The following is a 26,319-nucleotide window of genomic DNA, read 5'->3' on the forward strand; positions in this document are numbered from 1 at the left end:
ACACACACACACACACACACAAACACACACACACACACACACACACACAATCATAATATATTTACTTCGAACTTTGAATAAGTAGAATTTCATCTAAAAACAGACAATACATAACAATAACTCAAATTGCTACACCTTATTAGTTCTTTTGCAAACTTGTATTAAACATACAATGAAGTACAGATTACATTAAAGTATTTTCTCCAGTTATGGAATACACTCAATGTACATCTTCTTAAAAATGTAAATGGCTCAATGTTAAACATTTATAAGTTTATATAACAATTTGATGAGAGAATCTTTTTAATTTGTGCGTTGGTTAAAATCTGTATTTATAATAGGAAAGAATATTAAATACAAATTTCATAGTGTAAAAGTCTTACAAAACTTTACACATTTTCTATATTTAAATCTCCTTTTGTAGCATTAATATCTGAATTTTAGTTATTAATCATGAAGATAATATCATACAATATGTTCCACTATCAAGAATAATATTTTGTAGCTTCTAAGTCTTCATCTCTGAACATTAACAGAAAAGTTGATTTGCAATGTTTTGTATTACATGAAAGAAACAAGGCTGCAAAATGTGCAAAATACAGTTTCAATAGAAAGATTTTTTTTAGCAAAAGTAAAAGATTATGTCTAGTGATAGTCTTGTAATGTACAATTATCATACATCCATTCAAGTCCCTTCATAATCTTACCCCAAACCTTTCTCTGTAAATTTCTGGCTTTAAATCCTCAGAGAACACATTCCTATTGATGGATAGTTTAAAGAACATCCAGGTATTAAATTCTGGAATGCCTTCCCCAAGCTACTCTCTCTTTACATTTATTCTCCTTTTGAAGATAGTCCTTAAAGTCTACCTCCTCTAGCTTTTTAACAAAGATCTATCTCTAACCATCTGGTATTTCCTTCAGACTTGGTTTCAATTTTTGGTACTTACACACTTTTGAACTATCAAGGGAAAATTTACTATGTTGAATATGCTATAAACATATCTTACTCTCGTAAGTTTACTTTTCTAAAAAAAATGTTCCTGTTAACACAATAATTACTACTATCGATTTCTGTTAACTAATGATTACTACTAATGTTTCTGTTAACTACAATGATTATTACAATTTGCTACTCCACGCAGTTAAAATTTAGCAATGCCTCCCCTTCCCCACTTTGCATTCACGGCTGTAACAAACTAACAAACACACACACACACACTTATTTTCAACCCCAGAATATACCTAACTGTGCCCTGGACAATCCCATGACTACCTAACAATTTCACACTTTAGCACTTACCGCCATTCAGCCGTTGGTGCAGCTGTAACGAAACCCAATTTCCCTCGGGATCCATAAAGTATGTCTGTCTGTCTGTCTACACTACCTTAAAAACCCTTGTCCTCTTGATGATCCTATGTATCCCTGCTCTTTCAGCTATTACCATTCTTGAGGAAACTGCACATTTGCCTTCAACACTCTAATAGTGAGAATTACAAATGCACTAAAGACATGAAAAGCACAAGCCAAAGAAAACCGGCAGCTGACAACTAAGTAAAGAAAATTGGAAGATAAGAATTTAACACAAGAGGAACAATTTTCTTGCAACCTGCATGCTTGAATCTTAATCCTCATGGGGAAAATGTTTGATTTGACTTTTCTCACCAAATAGACATTTTGGATTCCCTGCCTTGCACATACATTGTTAATATATAGCTTTATTTTGAAATTACTGATTCATGAAGGGAAGTTTTTAGATACCATCAGAGCTTCAAAACCATGTTAAAGAGGTCATTCTTTATATGTGAATCTAGTGAGTAAATTTAGGCAAATAGTTTTACTGTGAAGGAAATATAAGCACATCCATTTCTATCTTAACAGAATGATCTTTGAACACTGATCAGGAATCAGAACCCATGAGATTTCTGTTCTCCTCACTAATTAATTATAGTATTTCTAATGTGAAATATGTAATATGAGAACATTTGGAATTCATATGCTGCCTTTCATATGCTCAAACATCTCAAATATTTGAGATACAATTGATATTTTGTGCTCACTATTTATTACGTAAGGCTATCAATTTATGTTAAGCTAGTTTCTCAAACATTCATGAGGTGAGTAACCATTGGCCCTATGTTAATGGTATCAATTGCAATATAAATTCAGTCTCAAAACTAAGAGTATTCCCTTACAATGTAACTTTAGAGATTTTTATTTCCTCCTGACAGTTGGACAATGCCTACAACAACTCAATACCCCCTTAGTATTTGACTCTTGTCCACGATTATATTCTTAAGACATAGTGGTGCTTGAAGCCGCAATCATTTACAGACTTGTATCATTGCAACTCCAACCCAGCAAGGAGAATTCTGAATGTATAAGCAAAACAAATGATCCCCTAGCAGTTTAAGAAAGACGAGGCCAAAGAAAATTATAAAAGGCTGCCAATTGATGAGTAAAAATAATAAAAACTCTTTTGAAATGCAGAAAAGGTTGTTATTTAAAATTCTGAAGCTATTTGTGTTTTGTGCTATTCATCTACAAATTCAGATTAAATATGTTTTATTCAATATTGAGCATTGCTCACAATGTTCCTGCAAATTCATCTTTGATCATGCTTCTGCATTAGTTTTGTTTTCCGCGTTCTGATGAAAGCAGTTCATCGTGGTCATTTTCACCTTCTGGCACCTAAGAATAAACAGAAGGAAAAAATAAGAAAGTTGAATCACGTTTGTCCTTTGAAGCATCTGTGGTGCTAGTTGAAGCCCCAAGAAATCAGGGCACCACGTTCCAGTTAACCTATGATTAATTATTGGGGAGGTAATATGAAGTGGGAGTACAAAGTTTAAAGTAGCAGAGCACATTGGAACTGTTAATATGATTTGGTGGAGTCAACATGCAGAGCAGATGATAGAAAATCGTTGGATACATTGTAATCTCTCCTTAGATGCAGCCCCACTTTAGAGGTTATAACACAAAATAAGGGATAATGAATTACATCAGCGTGGACAGAGAATTAATGAAAGGACAAGAACCAGAGAAGGAATAACAAATACAGGTGTCCCCCTCTTTACAAAGTTAGAGTGTTACTATGAAACCATTCTTTATCCGAAATGGCGAAAAGTGAAGAACCATTAATTTATACGGGAAAATTTTTCGTAAAAGCGAAAATCCTCTTTGTAATGCAAAAACAGGTTACTAATGTAGGTCTTTTGTAAAAGCGAAGTGGCATAAAGCGGGGAACAGCTGTATGTCATTTTCAGATTGATGGACAGAGAGCTTTGTAGATGAATAGAGGCTTCAGCTATTTATTTCTATTAACGACTGAAATGAAATGATATAACCATATAACAATTACAGCACAGAAACAGGCCATCTCGGCCCTTCTAGTCCGTGCCGAACGTTACTCTCATCTATTCCCACTGACCTGCACTCAGCCCATTACCCTCCAGTCCTTTCCTGTCCATATACCTATCCAATTTTTTTTTTTTTAAAACGACAATATCGAACCTGCCTCTACCACTTCTACTGGAAGCTTGTTCCACACAGCTACCACTCTCTGAGTAAAGAAGTTCCCCCTTGTGTTACCCCTAAACTTTTGCACCCTAACTCTCAACTCATCTCCTCTTGTTTGAATCTCCCCTACTCTCAATGGAAAAAGCATATCCACATCAACTCTATCTATCCCCCTCATAATTTAAACACCTCTATCAAGTCTTCTACGCTCCAAAGAATAAAGACCTAACTTGTTCAGCCTTTCCCTGTAACTTAGGTGCTGAAACCCAGGTAACATTCTAGTAAATCTTCTCTGTACTCTCTCTATTTTGTTGATATCTTTCCTATAATTCAGTGACCAGAACTGTACACAATACTCTAAATTCGACCTCACCAATGCCTTGTAAAATTTTAACATTACATTCCAACTCCTATACTCAATGCTCTGATTTTTAAAGGCCAGCATACCAAAAGCTTTCTTCACCACCCTATCCACATGAGATTCCACCTTCAGGGAACTATGCACCATTATTCCTAGATTACTCTGTTCTACTGCATTCCTCAATGCCCTACCATTTATGTCCTATTTTGAATAGTCTACCAAAATGTAGCACCTCACACTTATCAGCATTAAACTCTATCTGCCATCTTTCAGCCCACTCTTCTAACTAGCCTAAATCTCTCTGTAAGCTTTGAAAACCTACTTCATTATCCACAACGCCACCTATCTTAGTATCATCTGTATACTTACTAATCCAATTTACCACCCCATCATCCAGATCATTAATGTATATGACAAATAACATTGTACCCAGTACCGATCCCTGAGGCACACCACTAGTCACTGGCCTCCAACCTGACAAACAGTTATCCACCACTACTCTCTGGCATCTCCCATTCAGTCACTGTTGAATCCATTTTCCTACTTCAATATTAATACCTAATGATTGAACCTTCTTAACTAACCTTCTGTGTGGAACCTTGTCAAAGGCCTTACTGAAGTCCATATAGACAACATCCTTTACCCCCGTCAACTTTCCTAGTAACCTCTTCAAAAAATTCAATAAAGTGTCATATGTCCAGGTACAAATGATTCAAATCTAGCTGGAGAGCGAGTTATGTGCTGGATGTAAAGAACTTGCAGAAGGACAGACTAATGATGCCAGATGCAGAGTAATATGGAAAATGTGAATTAGTTCAGTTTGATGTGAAGAATACAAAATAGAATATTTTCTAAATGGTGGAAGATTAGTATGTATTTATTCTCAGTGGAATCTAATTGTTATTATACCTCAGACACAAAATATTACCACACAAACAAACATATAAGAAAGCAAGTGATCTACTGGCCTTGTGTTGCAAGAGACTTATTGCGATTGTATTGAGCTTTGGAAAAGCCGTATAGCTTTGATCTTTGAAACAAGGTAAGAATTTATTTGCTTTGGCAATGTAAAACAAATTTACTTGATTTATTCTTGTGATGAGCAGCTTGTCCTCTCAGTAGGGATTATACAGGAGACATTTGCTCATGATATGACCTCATTGAAACAAACAAGATTCAGAGAGGCTTGGGAGGATAGACAATGCGAGGCTGTTTCCACTGGTTAGTGAGTCACCAGAGGTCATAGAATCATGGTGAGCATCCATTGTGATGAGAAAATGTTTTTATTCATCAGTTATAAATCTTTGGAATTTTCTATACATGTGGTATTAGTTGTTGAAAATTTTGAAGCTGTAATGAAAAAGAATATTCCACTATTTTAAAATTTACAGGAAAATATTATAAGTTCATACCTCCCAATAGATTTGATCCTCAAAACAATCTTCATCTGATGGCTGTCCCCAAATTGGAATGCGAAGAATGAGACCTGTGAAAAGAGGGTACATCGGTTCACTTAGGGTCCATCGATCTTTAAATAATGGTTAACTTTATCACTAGAATATTTACTTGGTATGCAGTGAGGGGAAAATCCTGTTATAAAATCATCTCATTCTTACCCTTTTATATGGCATCCAAATTGCTCTGGACAGTTATATTTTGACAGTTGTATACTAGCTTTCTGTCATCATGATTTTTTGAATTTTAAGTGAATAGTGCAAAAGAAATAAAAGTTTTTAAATTCATCTATGTTCTTTTTGAAAATCTGCAAGAATATTTTCATCGTGGATAGCTGCTACTTAAATGAAAACAAGCTCTTATCGACTCCAATCAATAACTGAGGTGACTGATTATCAATCTCTCTGTTAAATTGAAGCTGTTTCAAGAGCACAGATTAATTCACAAGGTTGAAAACTGAGGAGAAATCTAAACTAACAGATGTTACTCTTGCAACCTGAAGTTAACATTATGTTAATTGTTCCAATTTACCACATTATTCACAGTGGGCTGGATTCTAATGACTAGAGCATGATGCTTGGATTTCCCACTCATCTGGTTTGGAACTCTAAGGACAAGAGTGGCCTGAACCAAATAGATAAGCCTGGGAAATCGGGGATATGAGCAAGCACAGGTACAGGTGAGGTACGCCAGTCAATCAAATCCAGGCCACTCTATATATTCTGGTAAAAAGGAGCAATGAAATTAATCATAATTTATTCTTCTCCAACACATGATGAATTTGTATCACATGCCCTGGTCATTAAGCAGCCGAATCAGGAAATCCATACCCCCAGAACTGCCGTCTTTTGAAACAAATAAGCACTTAGAATGCTTTTAAATTTACATGATAATCAAAAGCGGGAAAAAAATCTTTCAAATGAAATATATTACAGATGAAGCTTTGGAGTATACAGGTAAAGTGTGGCCCACATTTAATCAATTTACCTTTAATCACATGATGTTTGCATTGTATTACCACAGTATGTAATCAATTCAGTCACAAGTTGATGTTCAACATTGTTTATGAACTTGTAAGCTGGCCATTTAATCAGCAGATTTTTTTTTTGGTCTTTAATGTTAGTTTCAATAATTTGTTCAACTTTAAGTAGGAAACCCAGTTTTAAATATTATGTGAATATTATGGAATGCATATCAAATGAGTATCAGGCTGATATCACAATCAAGTTCCAGTTATGACTAAACTTCAAATAATAAGATTGATAGACTGACTCTTATGAGCTTATGGTACTGAGATTCGTTTTTACGGCTTCCCAAAATAATATTGGCTGTGTTTTGTTTTCTGACCTGTAATTAGTCCTCCAAAGAGGGCCACAGCAAGAGATGTGCCCAGCCCAGCAGCTTGGAATACAGCTTGTTGCATGGCAGTTCTTTTTCCAAATTCAGGGAAGGTTGCCTTAAGTCTTAAAAAGATAATGTTACATGTTAGAATTCTTATAATATTACTATTATTACATTATTAAAAGATTACAGTGACCAGTTTCAGTGTTTAGTTGATAGTTTTCCCGTGCTGAGTAAGTGAAAAAGATTTTGTTTGTTTTATTATATGGTTTCCTTTTCTAGTTTTATTGCATTGCAATGATCTATATTGTAGAGTTTACTTCCTAACTTTAAGCTCATGCTGGAGAACCTTATCCATTAGCACTGCATATTATTTATTATTCAGTTTCCATATCCAAACAACAATGTATTTCATTTGCCCCTTCTTATAGTTTAAAGATCTCATTTTCAATATTTTACTGGTAAGTTGTTCACTGTTTCCCCTGCTCTGCATCCACAGTTGTACACTCACGACTGTGGGGCCAGATTCTGCACTAACTCCATCTGCAAATTTGCAGATGCTGCCACCATTGTGGGCCATATTTCAAATAATAATGAGCTAGAGCACAGGAAAGAGATAAAGAGTTTAGCAACATTGTGCCACTGCAACAACCTTTTCCTTCTTGTCAGCAAATCAAAATCAAATCAAGTTTAATTATCATTCAAACCATACATGGATACAGTCGCATGAGACAGCATTCCCCTGGGGGCCAAGGTGCACAGCATACATTCAAAATAGCGAGAGAGAAAAATATACGCACGTCGTTATGCAGGAAAACACATGTGTAGTCCGAGTCCCTGAGCAACATGTAAATTGATGGTAGAAATCCCGGCTATCCAGCCTGTCATTCCACCAATCAAACACTGAAAGGCAGCACTGATGGGAGAGGCGAGTTCCCAATTGAGCACGGACTCCACGCTACACCTCCTCCAGCATTTTCTCAGCTGCACTGCAGCGGTAGGCAAGCCCGCGGCTCGAGGGCTAGTCCTCGCTACAACCAAGGCCACGCTGCTGCCTTGTTGCCCGTCTCACCACCAAAGAAGGGAAACTGGCATGCAGCATCTTACATTATTAATGTCCAGCAGGGTCTTGTGATCACAAGAGAACCATCCAAGACAGCCACTCATGGTTGCAGTGCACTCTGCTTTTGCGCACCAACACGGACTGCACCCAGGTCAGCTCCTCCGAGCCCTATCTCGCCCATCTGCCGCCTTCTCCTTCTCTAACCCAAGCACCAACTTCTCCTTCTCTGAACCAAATGCCGGCTTCCCTGGCCCGACTGCTGGTTTCTCCTTCTCTGGCCCCTCCGTCTCTAACCCGATCGCCGGCTTCTCCTTCTCTGGCTCGTCCGTTGACTCCTTCGACACACCGGCCGGCTGCTTCGAACAACAAACAGATCACTGATGCAGTAGACCTGCAGTACCCATTGTTCTTGGAGTCCTGTGTAGTTTTAGGATCATAAAAGACACATTTTAATAAGGAAAGTGCACCATTGGTTGGCCCCAACAGACTGCTGCATTCGGACAGGCAAAACAAAAGAGCTGATCGTTGACTTGAGGAAAGTAGCCGGAGGTGGGGTGGGGGTGCACACATGCTCCTGTCAACGTTAGCAGTACTGAGCTTGAAAGGCTTGTGAGCTTCCAATTCCTGGGAGTTTACATCATCACCAACAGTCTGGAGATGTCATGAACAAGAAAGCTCTTCTTTTTCAAGAGAGTAAAGAAATTTGGCGAGTCCCTGTCGCCCGGTGCACTATAGAAAGCATTTTATCCAGCAGATGATGCATCACAGCTTGGTATGGTAACCGCTTTGCCTGTGACCACAAGAAACTGTGGAGTTGTGGACTCAGCTCGGCAATTCATGGAGACCAGTCTTCTCTCCACATACTCTGTCTGTCCTTTTCGCTGTATCAGTAAAGCAGCCAGCATAATCAAAGACTCCACCCATAGTGGATACTCTCTTCTCTCTTTCATCGTGCAGAGGATACTAAAGCCTGAAACCAGGTACCGGCAGATCAATAACAGCTATTATCCCACTGTTACAGACTACTGAATGACTCACTGATACATTAGAATGATCACTTGGCCTCACTATCTACCTCATTATGCTCTTGCACCTTATTGCCTACCTGCACAGCACTTCGTTGTAACTGTTGCACTTTATTCTGCATTCTGTTACTGTTTTACCTTGTACTTCCCTGATAATCCTTTGATCTCTATGCTAGGTAAGCATTTTAATGCACCTCGATGCATGTAACCATAATAAACCAATTCCAGTTCCATTTCTAGAGTTAATGCAAATAATACAGAAGAGTTTGCTTTCTTTGGCAAAACTCACCCATCCCCGTATAACTTTTCGTTGGCCATTGCTGCTCCGATGACACCAGCCAGACCTCCAATTATTCCGGGTAATCCATGAAGATTATGTACACCACAGGTATCGTGTATTTTTAATTTAGATGCTAAAATCGGCTAGAATAAGAAAGAAAGCAATTATTGCAATCAGCAATTTTATTTTCTTATGTGTTTCATTTGAGAATCTATTAACATATTGGGTTTAATTTTATTGCAGTTTTGTGGTCTCCCTGCACCTGTACTTACCAAATCCGGCATTTGACTTGGCAGCAGAGAATTTTAAATGGGACACTGAGGAACCATTGCTCTAAAGTGTTCCTGAACGTTTTGATATTCAGCAGAGCCATGCCTCTTACTGTGCCAATTGTAAAGCTTTGAGCATCTCTTAATAGATCTAACATTCAAAGGCAATCAAAATGAAGTTAATAATTTAATAATTTTAAAATTAAGTATCTTTTAACTAAAAGTAATTAAAATACATTAGCAATAAAATAAATTAAACAACTGAAATAATTAAAAAAGAGAATTTATCTTTCTTCTTGCTTTATATTTCCAAACTAACAATAGTCACTGAAAAATGGGCTTCTAGGGTCTGTACCAAGATTCAGTAACAGATCAGACTGGAAGAGTCTGTATTTTTTGTTCTCTCAGTAAGTGAGGGATGATACATGTGCAAAGATCCTGGTCTTGATTCCACTTAAATAGGGAATGGGGAGTAGATCTAAATGGCTGCAAGATTTGATGACTTCATGACTTAAAACAAAACATCCACATTTATATTAGAATATCTAATTGCAAATTGAGAAAAATCGTGATCAAATGAAGACTTAAAAAAGAGATAAAAAATGTTGGTAGGCTTTGGCAGGCTAGTCAATGGAATCTACGTGGTAATAATTCTGCTGAATGCTTGATTTTTAACTGAAAAGGTAAAACAGTATGTTCAAAATAGGAAGAATTCTATAATGGTCGTGTGTCTATTAGCAACATTACCTCACAGGAAGCAAAGATTACAATTATCTCCCTTTCCCTTATTTCATCTTTTTAATATGAATGTAACCAGAAAATATGGAAAATATTCAATAGGTCTGGCAGCTTCAAAGTTCTGAAGGTGGGTCGTCGTACTGAAGCATTCACTCTTTTCCTCTCACTATTGGTATTGCCTGGTTTTTTGAGTGCTCCAGCAGTTTTCTGTTTTTATTTTTCATTTACAGTATCTGCATTTCAGATGTTCCCTTACTTCATTTTCCAACATATTTTACCCACCACAATCTATTGATTGTCTTAATTTTTTATAAAGTCTTAATGAATATTTTGACTTTTTCCCCAGATCGGTAATATTTCTTATTCTGTTAAACCTGTCTTGCATTTTGAGATCCCATCTTGGATCCTGTTAACTATGACTGAAGATAGTTCACAGTGGCTGTAGTTTATGCCAGCAGTAAAATGTACTGCAGTTTCTCATCCAGGTGTCTCCAACAGTATCTCCCAAACTGGAAGCCTTTATTACCAAGAAGGGCAAGGGCAACTGGTGCACAGGAATAACAACCTCTATGTTCACCTTAAAGTTGCACATCCTCTGCAATATGCCAGCTTCACCTTCCAGTGCAGCGTGAGTACTTTCACCAGGGGGTCAGTGGTCATTCAAGAAGGCAGCTCGCCACTATATTCTCATGAGCAATAAATGCCGTCTTTGCCAGTAATGTCCAGATCGCAGGTAAGAATTAACAGAGAAATTTGTCTGGGACATGCTGGATGTCACCAGATGGGTCCTTGGAGAACTGCTGACCATCGTAAACGTGTTCTGTATTCTGGATTCTCTGCACCGTGAGTGGAAGTACTGACCTCTCGCTCTTGGATTCACCACTGAGTTCAGATTGCTCTGAAAGAGCTGAATACAAGTTGTATCTACCTCACCAGATTTATGCCAGGTATAACTAGGGTACCTAGAGCAGCCACGTTCACTTGAGACATTGAACTTAATTTAAAGACAAGTTACAGGTTCATTTTTATGTATTTCAATGAATATTTATGTTTTAATGAATTAATGCTGCAGTTTAGTATATTTATAAATAAATTCAAAATTTTTGCTGATTTCCATTTTTACAACTCTTTCTGAATGTCTCCAAACAACAGGAGTGATAATGGGATGCAAGCCAGATGTGTACAATCTGTCCGATTATTTATATCCATTATCGGTATTTCATAATCTGTTATTAAGGGCCTCTGTTCCTGCTCTCATAACTAGAAATCCTATCCAAACCATTGAACTCTCCCCCTTTTACTGAATAGAATTACATTTTCAAAAGAAAGCACAGGATTAGAAAGGCTGGCTTAATAGTCTTACTATATCAAAAGCTTTAATATAATTACAGAGGAATCAAACTGGACACACTGCAGGCTGTTGTAGAACAAAGGACGCTATGGAAAATCCTGGCATTTATGGAAAATGTTTCTTATTCTCTGCGTGCCACCTTGGTTGAACAGAGGAACACTTTTAGTAATAGACTAAGACAGCAGCACCACTCCAAAGGCGCTATATGAGGTCATTTCTTACCCTCAGCCATTAGGCTCTATATTGAATCAATAAATAGCTGGTGAAGTGATGACTCCCTCCTGATAGACTGTTTGAGGTAACTTATGTTCTATTCTTTCTTACTTCTCTTCTAATATTCGTAAATCTGTATATCTGTGCACTTGTAATGCTACTGACACTGTAACTTCCTTTGGGATCAATACAGTACCTATCTATCTATCTATCTACTATAAAAGAGATAATATTAAGTATTTCTTCAGTTATTCAATTTCTCTTATTATTGGTTTGCCAGACATGTAAAGAAAAACAAATGTACAGATAATAAATAATGTTTCCATCACAAGTCCTTATGGCAAAAGAATGTTGTATTTTAAAGAGTTTTGGAAGTCAGTGTAAAGCAAAATCAGGCAACTAAAGATCCGATCCAATAAACCTATAGTCAGTCTATTCAGAATCATAACATATATTAGTGAATATATCCCAAATCGACTGAGATCTCTAAATGTCCAAAATAATTTAATAATTCAGCAATAAGGCAGAAAATACCTGGTTAGGTCATTTTATAGTGAGTGATTTGTAATCTTCAACTTTCAAGTAATGTATAATTGCTTTTTAAGTCACAAAATGCAATCTAAGAACGCCACAATAACTGCAAAAGGACAACTCAGCCTCACATATGATAAGGTGTCCTGGATCAGTAAACCTTAGTAGTCAAGAAAGAAAGAATACATTACAGGAAAACAATTACAATGAGTAAGAGTAAAATCAGATAATACCCTAAGATAAAGGAGCAGAAGTAGGCCATTCAGCCCATCGAGTCTACTCTGCCATTCAATCAAGGGCTGATCCAATTCTTCCAGTCATCCCCACTCCCCCGCTTTCATCCCATACGCTTTGATAAGGAAAAAGAACTGAAGCGGGGCAAAGGACATGAGATAAGAGAGGAAAGGCTGAAAGGATTTTCATGGTAAAGATTAGAATAAGAAAAATATTTTGATTTGAAAAACCTTTAGGGGTAACTTATTCCACACAGAGGAATGAGAATTAGGCAAATGGGCAAAGAAGAGGCAGATACAATGCAGTGTAGGGAAATGTATGGTCATGCACTTGGGTAGAAGCAATTAAAGGTGTAGACTACTTCCTAAATGGGGAGCATATTCCAAAATCAGAGGTACAAAGGGACTTGAGAATCCTTGTGCCTGATTCCCTAAAAGTTAATTTGCAGGTTAAGTAGGTGGTGAGGAAGGCAACTGCGGTGTTAACATTCATTTTAGGAGGACGAGAATACAAAAGCAAGGATAAAATGCTGAGGCTTTATAAGGCATCGGTCAAACCACACTTGAGTATTGTGAGCAGTTTTGTGCCCCTTATGTAAGAAAAGGTGTGCTGGCATAGGAGAGGGTCCAAAGGTGGTCCACGAGAATGACCCCAGGAATCAAAGGGTTAATGTATGAGGAATGTTAATAGATCTGGGACTGTACTCACTGAAGTTTAGAGGAATAAGGGGGGATCTGATTGAAATCTATTGAATATCGAAATGACTAAATAAAGTGGACTTGAAAAGGATCTTCTCTAAAGTAGGGGAATCTTGGACCAGAGGACATAGCCTGAGAATAGAAGGATATACCTTCAAGGCAGAGATAAGGAGGAATTTCTTTCACCACAGAATGGTAAATCAATGAGGTTTCACTCTTTTCCTGCCTCAAATTTATACAAGGAGAAATCTCCCACTTGAACAACTGGCAACAAACATTTTTCCAAACATAGAAGTTCAATAATACAAGACACAAAACCCACCGTTAGAAATTTAATTCCAGCAGTCGAGACCATTCCAGCAATAAATCCAATCAGCAGACCTCCATAAGGAAAGATCATCATGTCAGCAGAGGTTCCAGCCGCTACACCTCCTGCCAGGGTAGCATTCTGTATATGAATCTGCACAAGAGAATGCAAATGCGAAGCCTCATTAGAAAAATAACACTGTAAAAGTCACATTCTAATTGAAGTCAAGACAGAATGATTCAGGATTTGTTTCCTTCCATGTACCTGCCTGATTCACTCACCAGCCCCCACCGACCATAATCACACACATAAACCTTCCTACCCATCCTGGTCACTCTCACTCTCTCCTGCCTCATCATCTTCACCTCAAGCTGTTTTGATGTTATGCCCGCCTCTCTAAAACCTTGTTTTAGGCGAGTACTTATCTGTCCTCTGTACTCATCTTTGCCAAAGTCCAGCTGCCCAAGTCCTTTTATGCCCTTATACCCCCCACCCACAATGCACCCTGACTACATGAACCCCATATCAGCCTTACGACTACACAATTAATCCAGTTACTGCAAGAGCACTTATCCTTGGACCAACAATCTTCTGATTACCCCACTCTGATCTCTTAATAAAGCTCACCGATAGGCCAGCTAAGATCTATTCACAAAATATAAAACTAATTGAAGGCTCTCACCTTCCATACTTTAATAAAGCTTTATAAACACATTCAAACTACAAGTATTGTATGAGTTTATTAAATATTCATTATCAGTGGTAATCTTTATTCTTATGTGGATTTACTCCATAAATTAAAAGATGGAACACTGATACTATTTGAGTAGCTCATCATTGTGAGCATTTATTAGGTAATGGGAGCTTATCCCCACTACAACCTCAAGCTCTAACAACCTTCAGATGTGTAAAGTCAATAAATTAATTAAGGAAGGGAGCCTACAACACAAGACATCCTGATTGAAGAATGTGATGCCCAACAGTTGGAGGCCATAAATACAATAAAGTGAATAAAAACAAAGGTATTAAATCTTACCATGTTCAATTTTCCATTCTTATCAACCAAACTGGAGAGAGCATAGACTGTGAGCACACAGGCAGCCAGAGAGTAGTAGGTGTTGATGACAGCCCTGTACTGCCCATCCGGAGATTCTACAATGGCAGAGTTAAAGCTTGGCCAAAACATCCATAAGAAGACCGTACCTGAAAAAAATGTGCAGAACAATTCTAGTTATGTTGAAGTTTCAAAAGTGAGCAATTAGCATTGGAAACAGAAATCTTAAAATTGCTGTCTATATTTACATGCTGAAGAGTGATAGGTTATATTGTTAAAGCCATGCCAACATACTGTAAAACCACTGGTAGAAGAACATTTAATACTCAGCATTACATAATGAACGTCTCTTGGCACTGTGAATGAAAATGTATGCTGGTGTTGTATAAGGGGGAGGGGTGGGGACCTCATTGAAGCCCATTGAATATTAACAGACCTAAATAGAGTGGAATTGGACCAGAGGGCGCAACCTCAGAATAGAAGGACACCCTTTTAGAACAGAGATGGGGAGGAGTTTCTTTTGCCAGAGGGTGCTGAATCTGTGGAATTCTTTGCTACAGATGACTGTGGAGACTAAGTCATTGGGTTTAAAGTGGAGGCTGATAGGTTCTTGATTAGTAAGGGTGTCAAAGGTTACGGGGAGCAGGCAGGAGTATGGGATTGACAAGGATAATAAGTAAGCCATGATGGAATGTTGGAGCAGACTCGATGGGTCAAATGGTCTAATTCCACTCCTATGTCTTATGGTCTTAAATACATTATTGATCGGTAGGGACTTGGTTTCCAAATCTTCTCTGGGAAGTCCTGTCCATATCTCACTAGCTGTCAAGGCTGTGACTGCAATTAAAACTGAAAATCCTTGAGATTCTTACAATTGGTTTCAGTGGGGTTGTTGTGCTTGCATATGCACAGCTTGCAAATTACCCAGCATGCATCAACATAGTAAATGATGTTGCTGCTGGTTTAAAGCAGCTTTCAGATGACTACAGATGGGTTTGTAAGAAATGCCTGGCCCTGGGCTGAAGAATTTCCCCCTCCTATCAGGCCCGAGCTTGGTGGGAAATGTTGGCACGACCATGTTGATGTATTTTGGTGTAAGTTAGACTAGGGGCAGGTACCTAATACAAACTTGTTAGTGCCAGGCTTGCAACTAGCATGATTTCTGGATCACACTTAAAAGGAGACACTGCAAGTGCTTTGTTGAGTAATAACAACACGTTTATTGTTGTTGAGTTCCTCTCAGCATCTTGTGGTGCATTGGGTGGCAACCTTGCCATTTCTTTAGCAGTTGTCTGTTTTTTCTGTGGCTGAGTTGCTAATTCAAAGCTCAACCCTGTACAGATGGAAAGTGTGCAAAGAGCCTGCTGGATTCGAACCCAGGACCACTCGCCTCAAAGTCTGGTGTGAATGCCACTACACCACTGGCCAAATGTGTTTATTAATAAGACAATATACATACATGCAGTCATTTGGGATTGGGTAAAATATTGGGCACAAAGGACAGGAACTGAGTGAAATTCTGAATTTATTATTTTTGCGAAATCTGCATGGAAACTGAGCAATGTAAAATGCAGATCATACATTTTAAGTCACCTTTAACATTCCAAACCCGTAATCTACATTCTACGCCGGCGTGATTGATATACTTTTACGTACCCATCATTGCAAATAAATCTGAATGATATACAGATCCTTCCTTATCTTGGGTTTCTTGCAAATCTGGTCTGTGTAGAACTCGAGAAACCATCAGGCCAAAGTATGCACCAAATGCATGAATCGTCATTGACGCACCAACATCTTTGACCTGTGAAAGATCAAAATAATATCTGCATGTTTATCTGGATTGCTTAAAATGTACAGATCTCCAAATGACCTTTACTATCCAATCAGGGGCTTTTCAGAATATTTGAATTTGATTTGCACACAAAACATTAATATAGTGAAGTATCATTAATTAATACTTGTCATAGAATCAGACAATGATACACCACAGAAGAAAGCTATTTGATTCACTGTGGCTCAGCAATCCAATTAATTCTACACCCAGTGTCTACTTTATTAGGTACCACTTATACCTAATAAAGCGGCCAAGACTGTATAGCTTGATCAATGATACAGAACGTGTTTGCATTTCTACCCCAACATAAAGTCAGGGATCCCATGTGCTTTTTAGCTTTCTCAACTTGTACATTCACCTTAAAAATGATCTGGATATATCTCCTGAAACATTCCCTTTTTCCAGAATCCAAACTTAAATCTAGACCTACTTCACTCGATCATATTCTCCCAATATATCTGATATTCCTTTCTTTCACTCTATGTTACCTTCTGCACTGTTGCATTGTTTACATTGTTTTTCAAATCTTGATGCATACTTACCATCAGGATGCTAGTAACCAGGTGCTCATTGACAGCAAATATTGTTATCTCCAACACAGTCATGATCAGAAGCTGGGCTGGACTTGTCTTCCCCAAGATTACTCCAAGTGAAATCAGGACCACTGCTGTGCTGAAGTCTGCATTGATAATGCTGAAGAACAATGTCTGTTATAAGTTCTGTTGTTCAGAGTTAACATTAACAAATAGTACATGGCATTGATTACATATGGTTTGCCCTGATTCAGGCAAACCAGCCCTGATATTTTCTGGGACACCGGTTGAGTTGGTTTCAATATACCCATGTGGACTTTTGTAGTGTGTATTGCTTAAATCTTCCTAACACTGGAAATAACCAGAATCAACTCAACTCCAATCAATACGCAATGCAGCAGATCCACCCCACCTATACATTTGCTGACAACACAACCAACACAACACAACAACAAAGGTAATAATCTCTGGATTACTACCAGTGCCACGTGCTAGTCAGAGTAGAAATAGGAGGATATTTCAGATGAATACGTGGCTTGAAAAATGGTGCAAGGGGGAGGGATTCAAATTTCTGGGGCATTGGTACCAGTTCTGGGGGAGGTGGGACCGGTATAAACAGGACAGTCTGCACCTGGGCTGGACTGGAACCAATGTCCTAGGGAGAGCGTTTGCTACTGCTGTTCAGGAGGCTTTAAACTAATGTGGCAGGGGGATGGGGACAAGTGCAGAGAGACAGAGGGGTGTAAAATGTGGGTAGAAGCAAAAAGTAGTAAGGTGAAAAGTAAAAGTGGCAGGCAGGCAAATCCAGGGCAAAAAGCAAAAAGAGCCACTTTTCAACATAATTGTATAAGGGCTAAGAGTGTTGTAAAAACAAGCCTGAAGGCTTTGTGTGTCAATGCGAGGAGCATTCGTAACAAGGTGGATGAATTGAATGTGCAGATAGTTATTAATAAATATGATATAGTTGGGATCACAGAGACATGGCTCCAGGGTGACCAAGGATGGGAGCTCAACATCCAGGGATATTCAATATTCAGGAGGAATAGACAGGAAAGAAAAGGAGGTGGGGTAGCATTGCTGGTTAGAGAGGAGAGTAACGCAATAGAAAGGAAGGACTTTAGCCTGGAGGATGTGGAATCGATATGGGTAGAGCTGCATAACACTAAGGAGCAGAAAACGCTGGTGGGAGTTGTGTACAGGCCACCTAACAGTAGTAGTGAGGTTGGGGACGGCATTAAACGGGAAATTAGAAATGCATGCAATAAAGGAACAGTAGTTATAATGGGTGACTTCAATCTACATATAGATTGGGTGAACCAAATTGGTAAGGATGCTGAGGAAGAGGATTTCTTGGAATGTATGCGGGATGGTTTTCTGAACCAACATGTGGAGGAACCAACTAGAGAGCAGGCCATTCTAGATTGGGTATTGAGCAATGAGGAAGGGTTAGTTAGCAATCTTGTCGTGCGAGGCCCCTTGGGTAAGAGTGACCATAATATGGTGGAATTCTTCATTAAGATGAAGAGTGACATAGTTAATTCAGAAACAAAGGTTCTGAACTTAAAGAAGGGTAATTTTGAAGGTATGAGACATGAATTAGCTAAGATAGATTGGCAAATGATACTTAAAGGGTTGACGGTGGATATGCAATGGCAAGCATTTAAAGATCGCATGGATGAACTACAACAATTGTTCATCCCAGTTTGGCAAAAGAATAAACCAGGGAAGGTAGTGCACCCATGGCTGACAAGGGAAATTAGGGATAGTATCAAGTCCAAAGAAGAAACATAAATTAGCAAAAAAAAAGTGGCACACCTGAGGACTGGGAGAAATTCAGAGACCAGCAGAGGAGGACAAAGGGCTTAATTAGGAAAGGGAAAAAAGATTATGAGAGAAAGCTGGCAGGGAACATAAAAACTGACTGTAAAAGCTTTTATAGATACGTGAAAAGAATAAGATTGGTCAAGACAAATGTAGGTCCTTTACAGTCAGAAACAGGTGAATTGACCATAGGGAACAAAGACATGGCAGACCAATTGAATAACTACTTTGGTTCTGTCTTCACTAAGGAGGACATAAATAATCTTCCAGAAATAGTAAGGGACTGAGGGTCTAGTGAGATGGAGGAACTGAGGGAAATACATGTTAGTAGGGAAGTGGTGTTAGGTAAATTGAAGGGATTAAAGGCAGATAAATCCCCAGGGCCAGATGGTCTGCATCCCAGAGTGCTTAAGGAAGTTGCCGAAGAAATAGTGGGTGCATTAGTGATAATTTTTCAAAACTCCTTAGATTCTGGATTAGTTCCTGAGGATTGGAGGGTGGCTAATGTAACCCCACTTTTTAAAAAAGGAGGGAGATAGAAACCGGGGAATTATAGACCGGTTAGTCTGACATCGGTGGTGGGGAAAATGCTAGAGTCGGTTATCAAAGATGTGATAACAGCACATTTGGAAAGAGGTGAGATCATCGGACAAAGTCAGCATGGATTTGTGAAAGGAAAATCATGTCTGACAAATCTTATAGAATTTTTTGAAGATACAACTAGTAGAGTGGATGGGGGAGAGCCAGTGGATGTTGTATATTTAGATTTTCAAAAGGCTTTTGACAAGGTCCCACACAGGAGATTAGTGTGCAAACTTAAAGCACACGGTATTGGGGGTATGGATAGAGAATTGGTTGGCAGACAGGAAGCAAAGAGTGGGAGTAAACGGGCCCTTTTCAGAATGGCAGGCAGTGACTAGTGGGGTACCGCAAGGCTCAGTGTTGGGACCCCAATTGTTTACAATATATATTAATGATTTAGACGAGGGAATTAAATGCAGCATCTCCAAGTTTGCAGATGACACGAAGCTGGCCGGCAGTGTTAGCTGTGAGCAGGATGCTAAGAGGATGCAGGGTGACTTGGATAGGTTAGGTGAGTGGGCAAATTCATTGCAGATGCAATTTAATGTGGATAAGTGTGAGGTTATCCACTTTGGTTGCAAGAACAGGAAAACAGATTATTATCTGAATGGTGGCCGATTAAGAAAAGGGGAGGTGCAACAAGACCTGGGTGTCATTGTACACCAGTCATTGAAGGTGGGCATGCAGGTACAGCAGGCGGTGAAAAAGGCAAATGGTATGTTGGCATTCATAGCAAAAGGTTTTGAGTACAGGAGCAGGGAGGTTCTACTGCAGTTGTACAAGGCCTTGATGAGTCCGCACCTAGAGTATTGTGTGCAGTTTTTGGTCCCCTATTCTGAGGAAAGACATTCTTGCCATAGAGGGAGCACAGAGAAGGTTCACCAGATTGTTTCCTGGGATGGCAGGACTTTCATATGAAGAAAGACTGGATCGACTAGGCTTATACTCACTGGAATTTAGAAAATTGAGGGGGGATCTTATTGAAACGTATAAAATTCTAAAGGGATTGGACAGGCTAGATGCAGGAAGATTGTTTCCGATGTTGGGAACGAGAAGTCCAGAACGAGGGGTCACAGTTTATGGATAAAGGGGAAGCCTTTTAGGACCGAGATGAGGAAAAACTTCTTCACACAGAGAGTGGTGAATCTGTGGAATCTCTGCCACAGGAAACAGTTGAGGCCGGTTCATTGGCTATATTTAAGAGAAAGTTAGATATGGCCCTTGTGGCTAAAGGGATCAGGGGTTATGGAGAGAAAGCAGGTACAGGGTTCTGAGTTGGATGATCAGCCATGATCGTACTGAATGGTAGTGCAGGCTCAAAGGGCCGAATGGCCTACTCCTGCACCTATTTTCTATGTTTCTATGTTGGCAGAATCTCAGGTGGTGACAAGAGGGCGTATAGGAGTGAAATATACCAGCTAGTTGAGTCGTGTCATGGCAACGTTAGTAAGACCAAAGTGCTGATTGTTCACTTCAGGAAGGGTAAGATGAGGGAATACAAACCAGTCCTCATGGAGGGATCAGAGGTGGAGAGAGTCAGCAATTTCAAGTTCCTGAGGATCTAACCTGGTCCCAACATTTAGATGCAGTGGCTATATTTCATTAGGAGTTTGAGGAGATATGGTTTATCACCTAATATACTGGAAAGCTTCTACAAATGTACTGTGGAGAGCATTCTAACTGGCTGCATCAGTGTCTGGTATGGAGACGGGGGCAACTGCACAAAATTGAAGTAAGTTGCAGAAAGTTGTAAAATTAGTCAGCTCCATCATGGGTACTAGCCTCCGTAGTATCCAAGACATCTTCAAGGAGCGGTGCTTTAGGAAGGTGGTGTTCATCATTAAAGACCCCCACCACCCGGACATGCCCTCTTCTCATTGCCACCGTCATTGAACCCATGAGTACTACCCCATGACTGTGTATTTCTATTTTTGCACTACTTATTTAATATCACTATTTTATATATAAAACTGTAGTTCAGTTTTTTCTGTATTTATCATGTATTGCATTGTACTGCTGTCATAAAGTTAACAACTTTCACAACATACTCTGCTGATATTAAACCTGATATAATATGGGGGATTTTATGATCTGTCTTCGGAACTGATTTCTCATATTTAGATGCCCAGATGATCAGGATATTTCATCCATTGATTTAAATGCATTCAATGCAATGTGGTGGCACTGTCCAATTGCTCTTGTAGTACTCTGATAGACTCTGACAGTGCCAAAACATATTTAGACTTTATTACAAACATTCAGTTAGCAACTAATGAATAGAGAGTAAACACACTTGAGAATGTTGATCTTGATTTCTCCGTGATGTCCATGGTGCAACCAGCCTTGTATCAGTGTGCCCCACTGAAGACCAAAGGCAGCAATGAGCAGGTTGAATCCCACACTGCTGAATCCATATCTCTTCAAAAAAGTCATAAGAAAGCCAATTCCAAGAAAGATCATGACGTGCACATCTTGGAAACCTGAATAAGAAACACATGTTTATTATTACTTAATTATCCAAAGCATTATTGAATAAGGTGTGTGTGTGTGTGTGTGTGTGTGTGTGGGCGGGGGGGGGAGGGGGGACACAATTTCCCTGACTTCCATTGCTTTATGTACATAAATTTCTGTGTACAGTACCTACTCAGCTGCAGGAAACTGCCTACTTGCTGTTGAACTCTTAACTCCCAGTTGTTAGAATGATTATTCTATGTAAAATATGTCTGGCTAGAGATGATAGAGTAGCGAAAACAAAATCTAAATACTTTGATGAGTGAACCTACAGATTAACATGCAGAATCCACCACTGTGACACTGGTAGTTCTAGATTAGCAGATATCCCAGACTGCTGGATAATATTAACATTGAAAGACAAGTTTGTTTACCCCATCCCTGACATATTTAGTTGTTTGCCTGTTCCCCATCTCCCTCTGGTGCTCCTCCCCATTCTTTCTCCTGAGGCCTCCCGTCCCATGATCCTTTCCCTTCTCCAGCTCTGTATCACTTTCGCCAATCACCTTTCCATCTCTTAGCTTCATCCCACCCCCTCCGGTCTTCTCCTATCATTTCACATTTCCCCCTCCCCCCACTACTTTCAAATCTCTTACTATCTTTCCTTTCAGTTAGTCCTGTCAAAGGGTCTCGGCCCGAAACGTCGACAGTGCTTCTCCCTATAGATGCTGCCTGGCCTGCTGTGTTCCACCAGCATTTTGTGTGTGTTGTTGTTTGAATTTCCAGCATCTGCAGATTTCCTCGTGTTTGCTCTTTGTTTCACATAGCAACGTTATAATATTTTCGGGGAATCCAGTGGGTTTGGAGAGGGCGGAATGTATACCAGCCCTCTGGACCGTGCCTCTGGCTGCATGACCCTAATCCTGCTGTACTCTAGACCTGTGCTTGCACTTCACACCCCTGGCTAGCATTCCACACTAATGAACATGCTGGATCAGGATTGCTGAGTAACTGGATGTCAGATCATCAGGGCTTTACTATTAGCTCCAAGCATATTCACTACACTGCCTAAGAAAATAGCCCATATATTGTGCTAAAACTTATTTTGTTCAACTTTAACATTTAAAAATACAAAAAAAAAACAATAGAGCAAGGCTCCACACCACAAGCATGAAATAATATATACATTATAGTAATTTAAATTATGCTACGCAATTGAACTAATTCAAATGATATCTGATGTTTTGGCACAGTCTTCCAGAACAAGAGATATATAAACAATCTATTGCAAACTTTAGCTGCATCTATCAAAAATCAGAGAGGATTTTGAGTGTCAATTTGGAAGTTTTAGAAAATCATTTTTACTTCACTTTCAGTGTTTATTTGTTTTTGTAGAATGTTAATGTCTTATTGACACTAACACATTCCACAATATTTGGTACTTTCCACATAAAAGTAAAGTGTATCATAGATGGTGAAAGCAGGATCATTTTTAACTTTTCACTTGCTTGTTTGTTGTAGACTCAATTTTTCTTCCATTGAATTCAACAGAATAAATTGTCCATGGTTTCTACAAACAGCATCAACCCTCTTTGTTGAACTGAATTGGAACTGCTCAATTAGAACTGAAACAACGACTTGGAGGAAATATCTGCGTTTAGCATTCTGAAACAGAACACTTGGCAATAAAACTAGAAGATGGTTGAAATACTTGAAGAAACCATCAAACGGGACAAAGGAAGTAACATTTCAAATGTGCCTATCTCTTTAAATGTTGACAGCTATTTGACCATTTTAAGTATTCACTATTTTAATTTTAAAGTTTTGGCATATAGCAATTTTAACACTTATTTCCAACTTGAAGTCCAGTCATTCTTAAAATAAAGACAAATTGTAAATGACTTAAAAATTAATTTAATTAGAATTCAGATTATTGTGACAGATTCTCTGTAATGTGAAGCTACACTATGTTTTTTGGGTGGAACATAATTACCTATCAATTTATGTAGTTACAAGTAATTAAGCATTAAATTTAGTCAAAATTGTAAGGAAGTCTAAGTAAACTAATGCATTAAACAATGGCAGTATTATAAAACCTTACACTTCCATATGATGAATATCTTGGTAGAACTTTTAATTCAACATTAATACATGATATTCTTCCTTTCCATTCTTTTTCATAAGTGTACCCCGTAAATAAATATAATGTAAATGTGAACATTTGAAATACACAAGTCACTAAATTTATCCAAATGAGCTAAGTATTTAATATCTAATTAAGTGACTTTGGATCTGAGTATTTCTGCAGAGAAAGTGATCTTTATTCCTTTAAAGCAATTTTATATTTTAAAAAGGAAAAAATAATAACAAGTGTGAAAGCTATTTTTAAAAATGCACTGCAGAAAAGAATACAGTCTCATCAGGTTTTAAAGACATTATGTAATAAAAAGTGAAAAATGCTAATAATTGCTTTGCATGCTAATAAATAACTGAACGAGCATAACTATCTTCTGTTCGCTTTAGACATACTCACTTGGATATAGATTGTGGAATTGGTCTAGTGCGCCGGTGTTATTAGGAGGAAATCTAGAATCAGCTGCAGTATCATATGTAACAAATACTGCATATAGAATAATGATCACAATTTCCAGCGATATTGCCAGGATAGGAAACGTCCAACGCATGTTGGTAGAGTAGGTCGCAGGCATACAGACTTTATCTTTGTCCCAACAAACTTTCTGAGATATACCACTTGAGTTTAAAAGTAGACTGAAAGCCAATGACAGAGGCAGCTCACACCCATTGCAAAAGGGAGGGATTATTTGGCAATTGTCCAAAGCCTCTATCTCCTTTGTTACGTATAGTCCATATACACTACATCTACTGCTCTTCCTTCATCAATGTGTTTAGTCACATCCTCAAAAAATTCTATCAGGCTCGAAAGGCACGACCTGCCCTTGACAAAGCCATGCTGACTATTCCTAATCATATTATACCTCTCCAAATGTTCACAAATCCTGCCTTCCAGGATCTTTTCCATCAACTTACCAACCACTGAGGTAAGACTCACTGGTCTATAATTTCCTGGTCTACTCCCTTTCTGGAATAAAGGAACAACATTCACACCCCTCCATATACTACTTGAATTCATTTCTTTTGGCCTTTCACAGTAGATACAAAGAAACGCGATAGAATCAATGAAAAACTACACACAAAAATGTGCAAAGGATGATAAATTGTGCAAGTACACAAAAAGAAAAACTAAATAATGATAAAAAAATAAGTAAATACATAATATGGAGAACAAGTGGGGTGTGTCAGGAATGGACAGGAGGAGGAGTATAGGAAACTGATACAGGACTTTGTGATATGGTGTAACTCAAACTACCTGCGTCTCAATATCACCAAGACCAAGGAGATAGTGGTGGACTTTAGGAGATCTAGGCCTCATATGGAGCCAGTGATCATTAATGGAGAATGTGTGGAGCAGGTTAAGACCTACAAGTATCTGGAAGTACAGTTAGACGAGAAGCTAGACTGGACTGCCAACACAGATGCCTTGTGCAGGAAGGCACAGAGTCGACTGTACTTCCTTAGAAGGTTGGCGTCATTCAATGTCTGCAGTGAGATGCTGAAGATGTTCTATAGGTCAGTTGTGGAGAGCGCCCTCTTCTTTGTGGTGGCGTGTTGGAGAGGCAGCATTAAGAAGAGGGACGCCTCACGTCTTAATAAGCTGGTAAGGAAGGCGGGCTCTGTTGTAGGCAAAGTACTGGAGAGTATAACATCGGTAGCTGAGCGAAGGGCGCTGAGTAGGCTACGGTCAATTATGGAAAACCCTGAACATCCTCTACATAGCACCATCCAGAGACAGAGAAGCAGTTTCAGTGACAGGTTGCTATCGATGCAATGCTCCTCAGACAGGATGAAGAGGTCAATACTCCCCAATGCCATTAGGCTTTACAATTCAACCGCCAGGAGTAAGATATGTTAAAGTGCCGGGGTTGATTGTATTTAATGTATTTAAACTACGTAAGAACTTTTTTTTAAAAGCTATTATTAATGCTTTTTGAGAGAGTGATTTAGATGCATATCATATTTTTACTGAGTTAAGTATTGTATGTAATTAGTTTTGCTACAACAAGTGTATGGGACATTGGAAAAAATGTTGAATTTCCCCATGGGGATGAATAAAGTATCTATCTATCTATCTATCATCTATCTAGAGTCTTTGAAAGTGAGTTCATAGGCCATAGAATCAGTTCAGTGTTGAGGTGAGTGAAGTTATCCACACTGGTTTAGCAGCCCGATGGTTGAAGGGTAATGACAGTTCCTGAAGGGTAATAATGTTGTTTACAGTCCCACAACTGGTAATTCAATCAAACTAAGTTGAAGTTGCTTTTGACAATTAAATACACATTATTGGAACAATAAATTTAAGGACAGAATGGATTGCTCAAGGAGAAAGTAAAGCTTTAAAACATGGAAGATCATAAACATAAATCCTTTGAAAAAATCCTAATGGTGGAATAAAAATGATGTGAAAGCAGTTTGGCTGAGAGAGGCATGGAGATCCCTGAGGGTGTGAGAGCCTGCCTGCTAATGTGTGTAATCTTTAAGGGATATGATACTATCAAGGACAGATTCTGTCTAGATCC

At 38.7% G+C, this 26,319-nt stretch overlaps 2 protein-coding genes across 2 annotated transcripts in view; one reads left to right on the plus strand and one right to left on the minus strand.

Moving 5' to 3' along the window:
- Positions 1-26,319, plus strand: part of LOC140733618 (ammonium transporter Rh type B-like) — a 126,677-nt gene that overhangs the window by 55,830 nt on the left and 44,528 nt on the right. The gene's annotated exons all lie outside the window — the stretch shown is intronic.
- Positions 137-24,421, minus strand: LOC140733615 (ammonium transporter Rh type A-like). Its single transcript, XM_073057192.1, has 10 exons — positions 24,198-24,421; positions 21,507-21,693; positions 16,820-16,970; positions 16,097-16,244; positions 14,423-14,589; positions 13,402-13,539; positions 9,055-9,188; positions 6,684-6,799; positions 5,294-5,367; positions 137-2,692 (listed from the first exon to the last, which is right to left on the minus strand). Exons 1-10 carry the CDS (start codon positions 24,370-24,372, stop codon positions 2,630-2,632), a joined length of 1,353 nt encoding a protein of 450 aa, XP_072913293.1. The 5' UTR covers positions 24,373-24,421; the 3' UTR covers positions 137-2,629.

This window comes from Hemitrygon akajei, chromosome 9 (assembly GCF_048418815.1).
Source record: "Hemitrygon akajei chromosome 9, sHemAka1.3, whole genome shotgun sequence".
NCBI lineage: Eukaryota > Metazoa > Chordata > Chondrichthyes > Myliobatiformes > Dasyatidae > Hemitrygon > Hemitrygon akajei.

Excerpts from the sequence above, each read along its gene's own strand:
- LOC140733615 (XM_073057192.1), bottom strand. The coding sequence starts at position 24,372 with ATGCCTGCGACCTACTCTACCAACATGCGTTGGACGTTTCCTATCCTG. Across the intron at positions 16,971-21,506 it reads ATCAAGATCAACATTCTCAA|CATTATCAATGCAGACTTCA; the intron begins GTGTGTTTACTC and ends ATTGTTCTTCAG. Across the intron at positions 5,368-6,683 it reads CTTTGGAGGACTAATTACAG|GTCTCATTCTTCGCATTCCA; the intron begins GTCAGAAAACAA and ends CTCTTTTCACAG.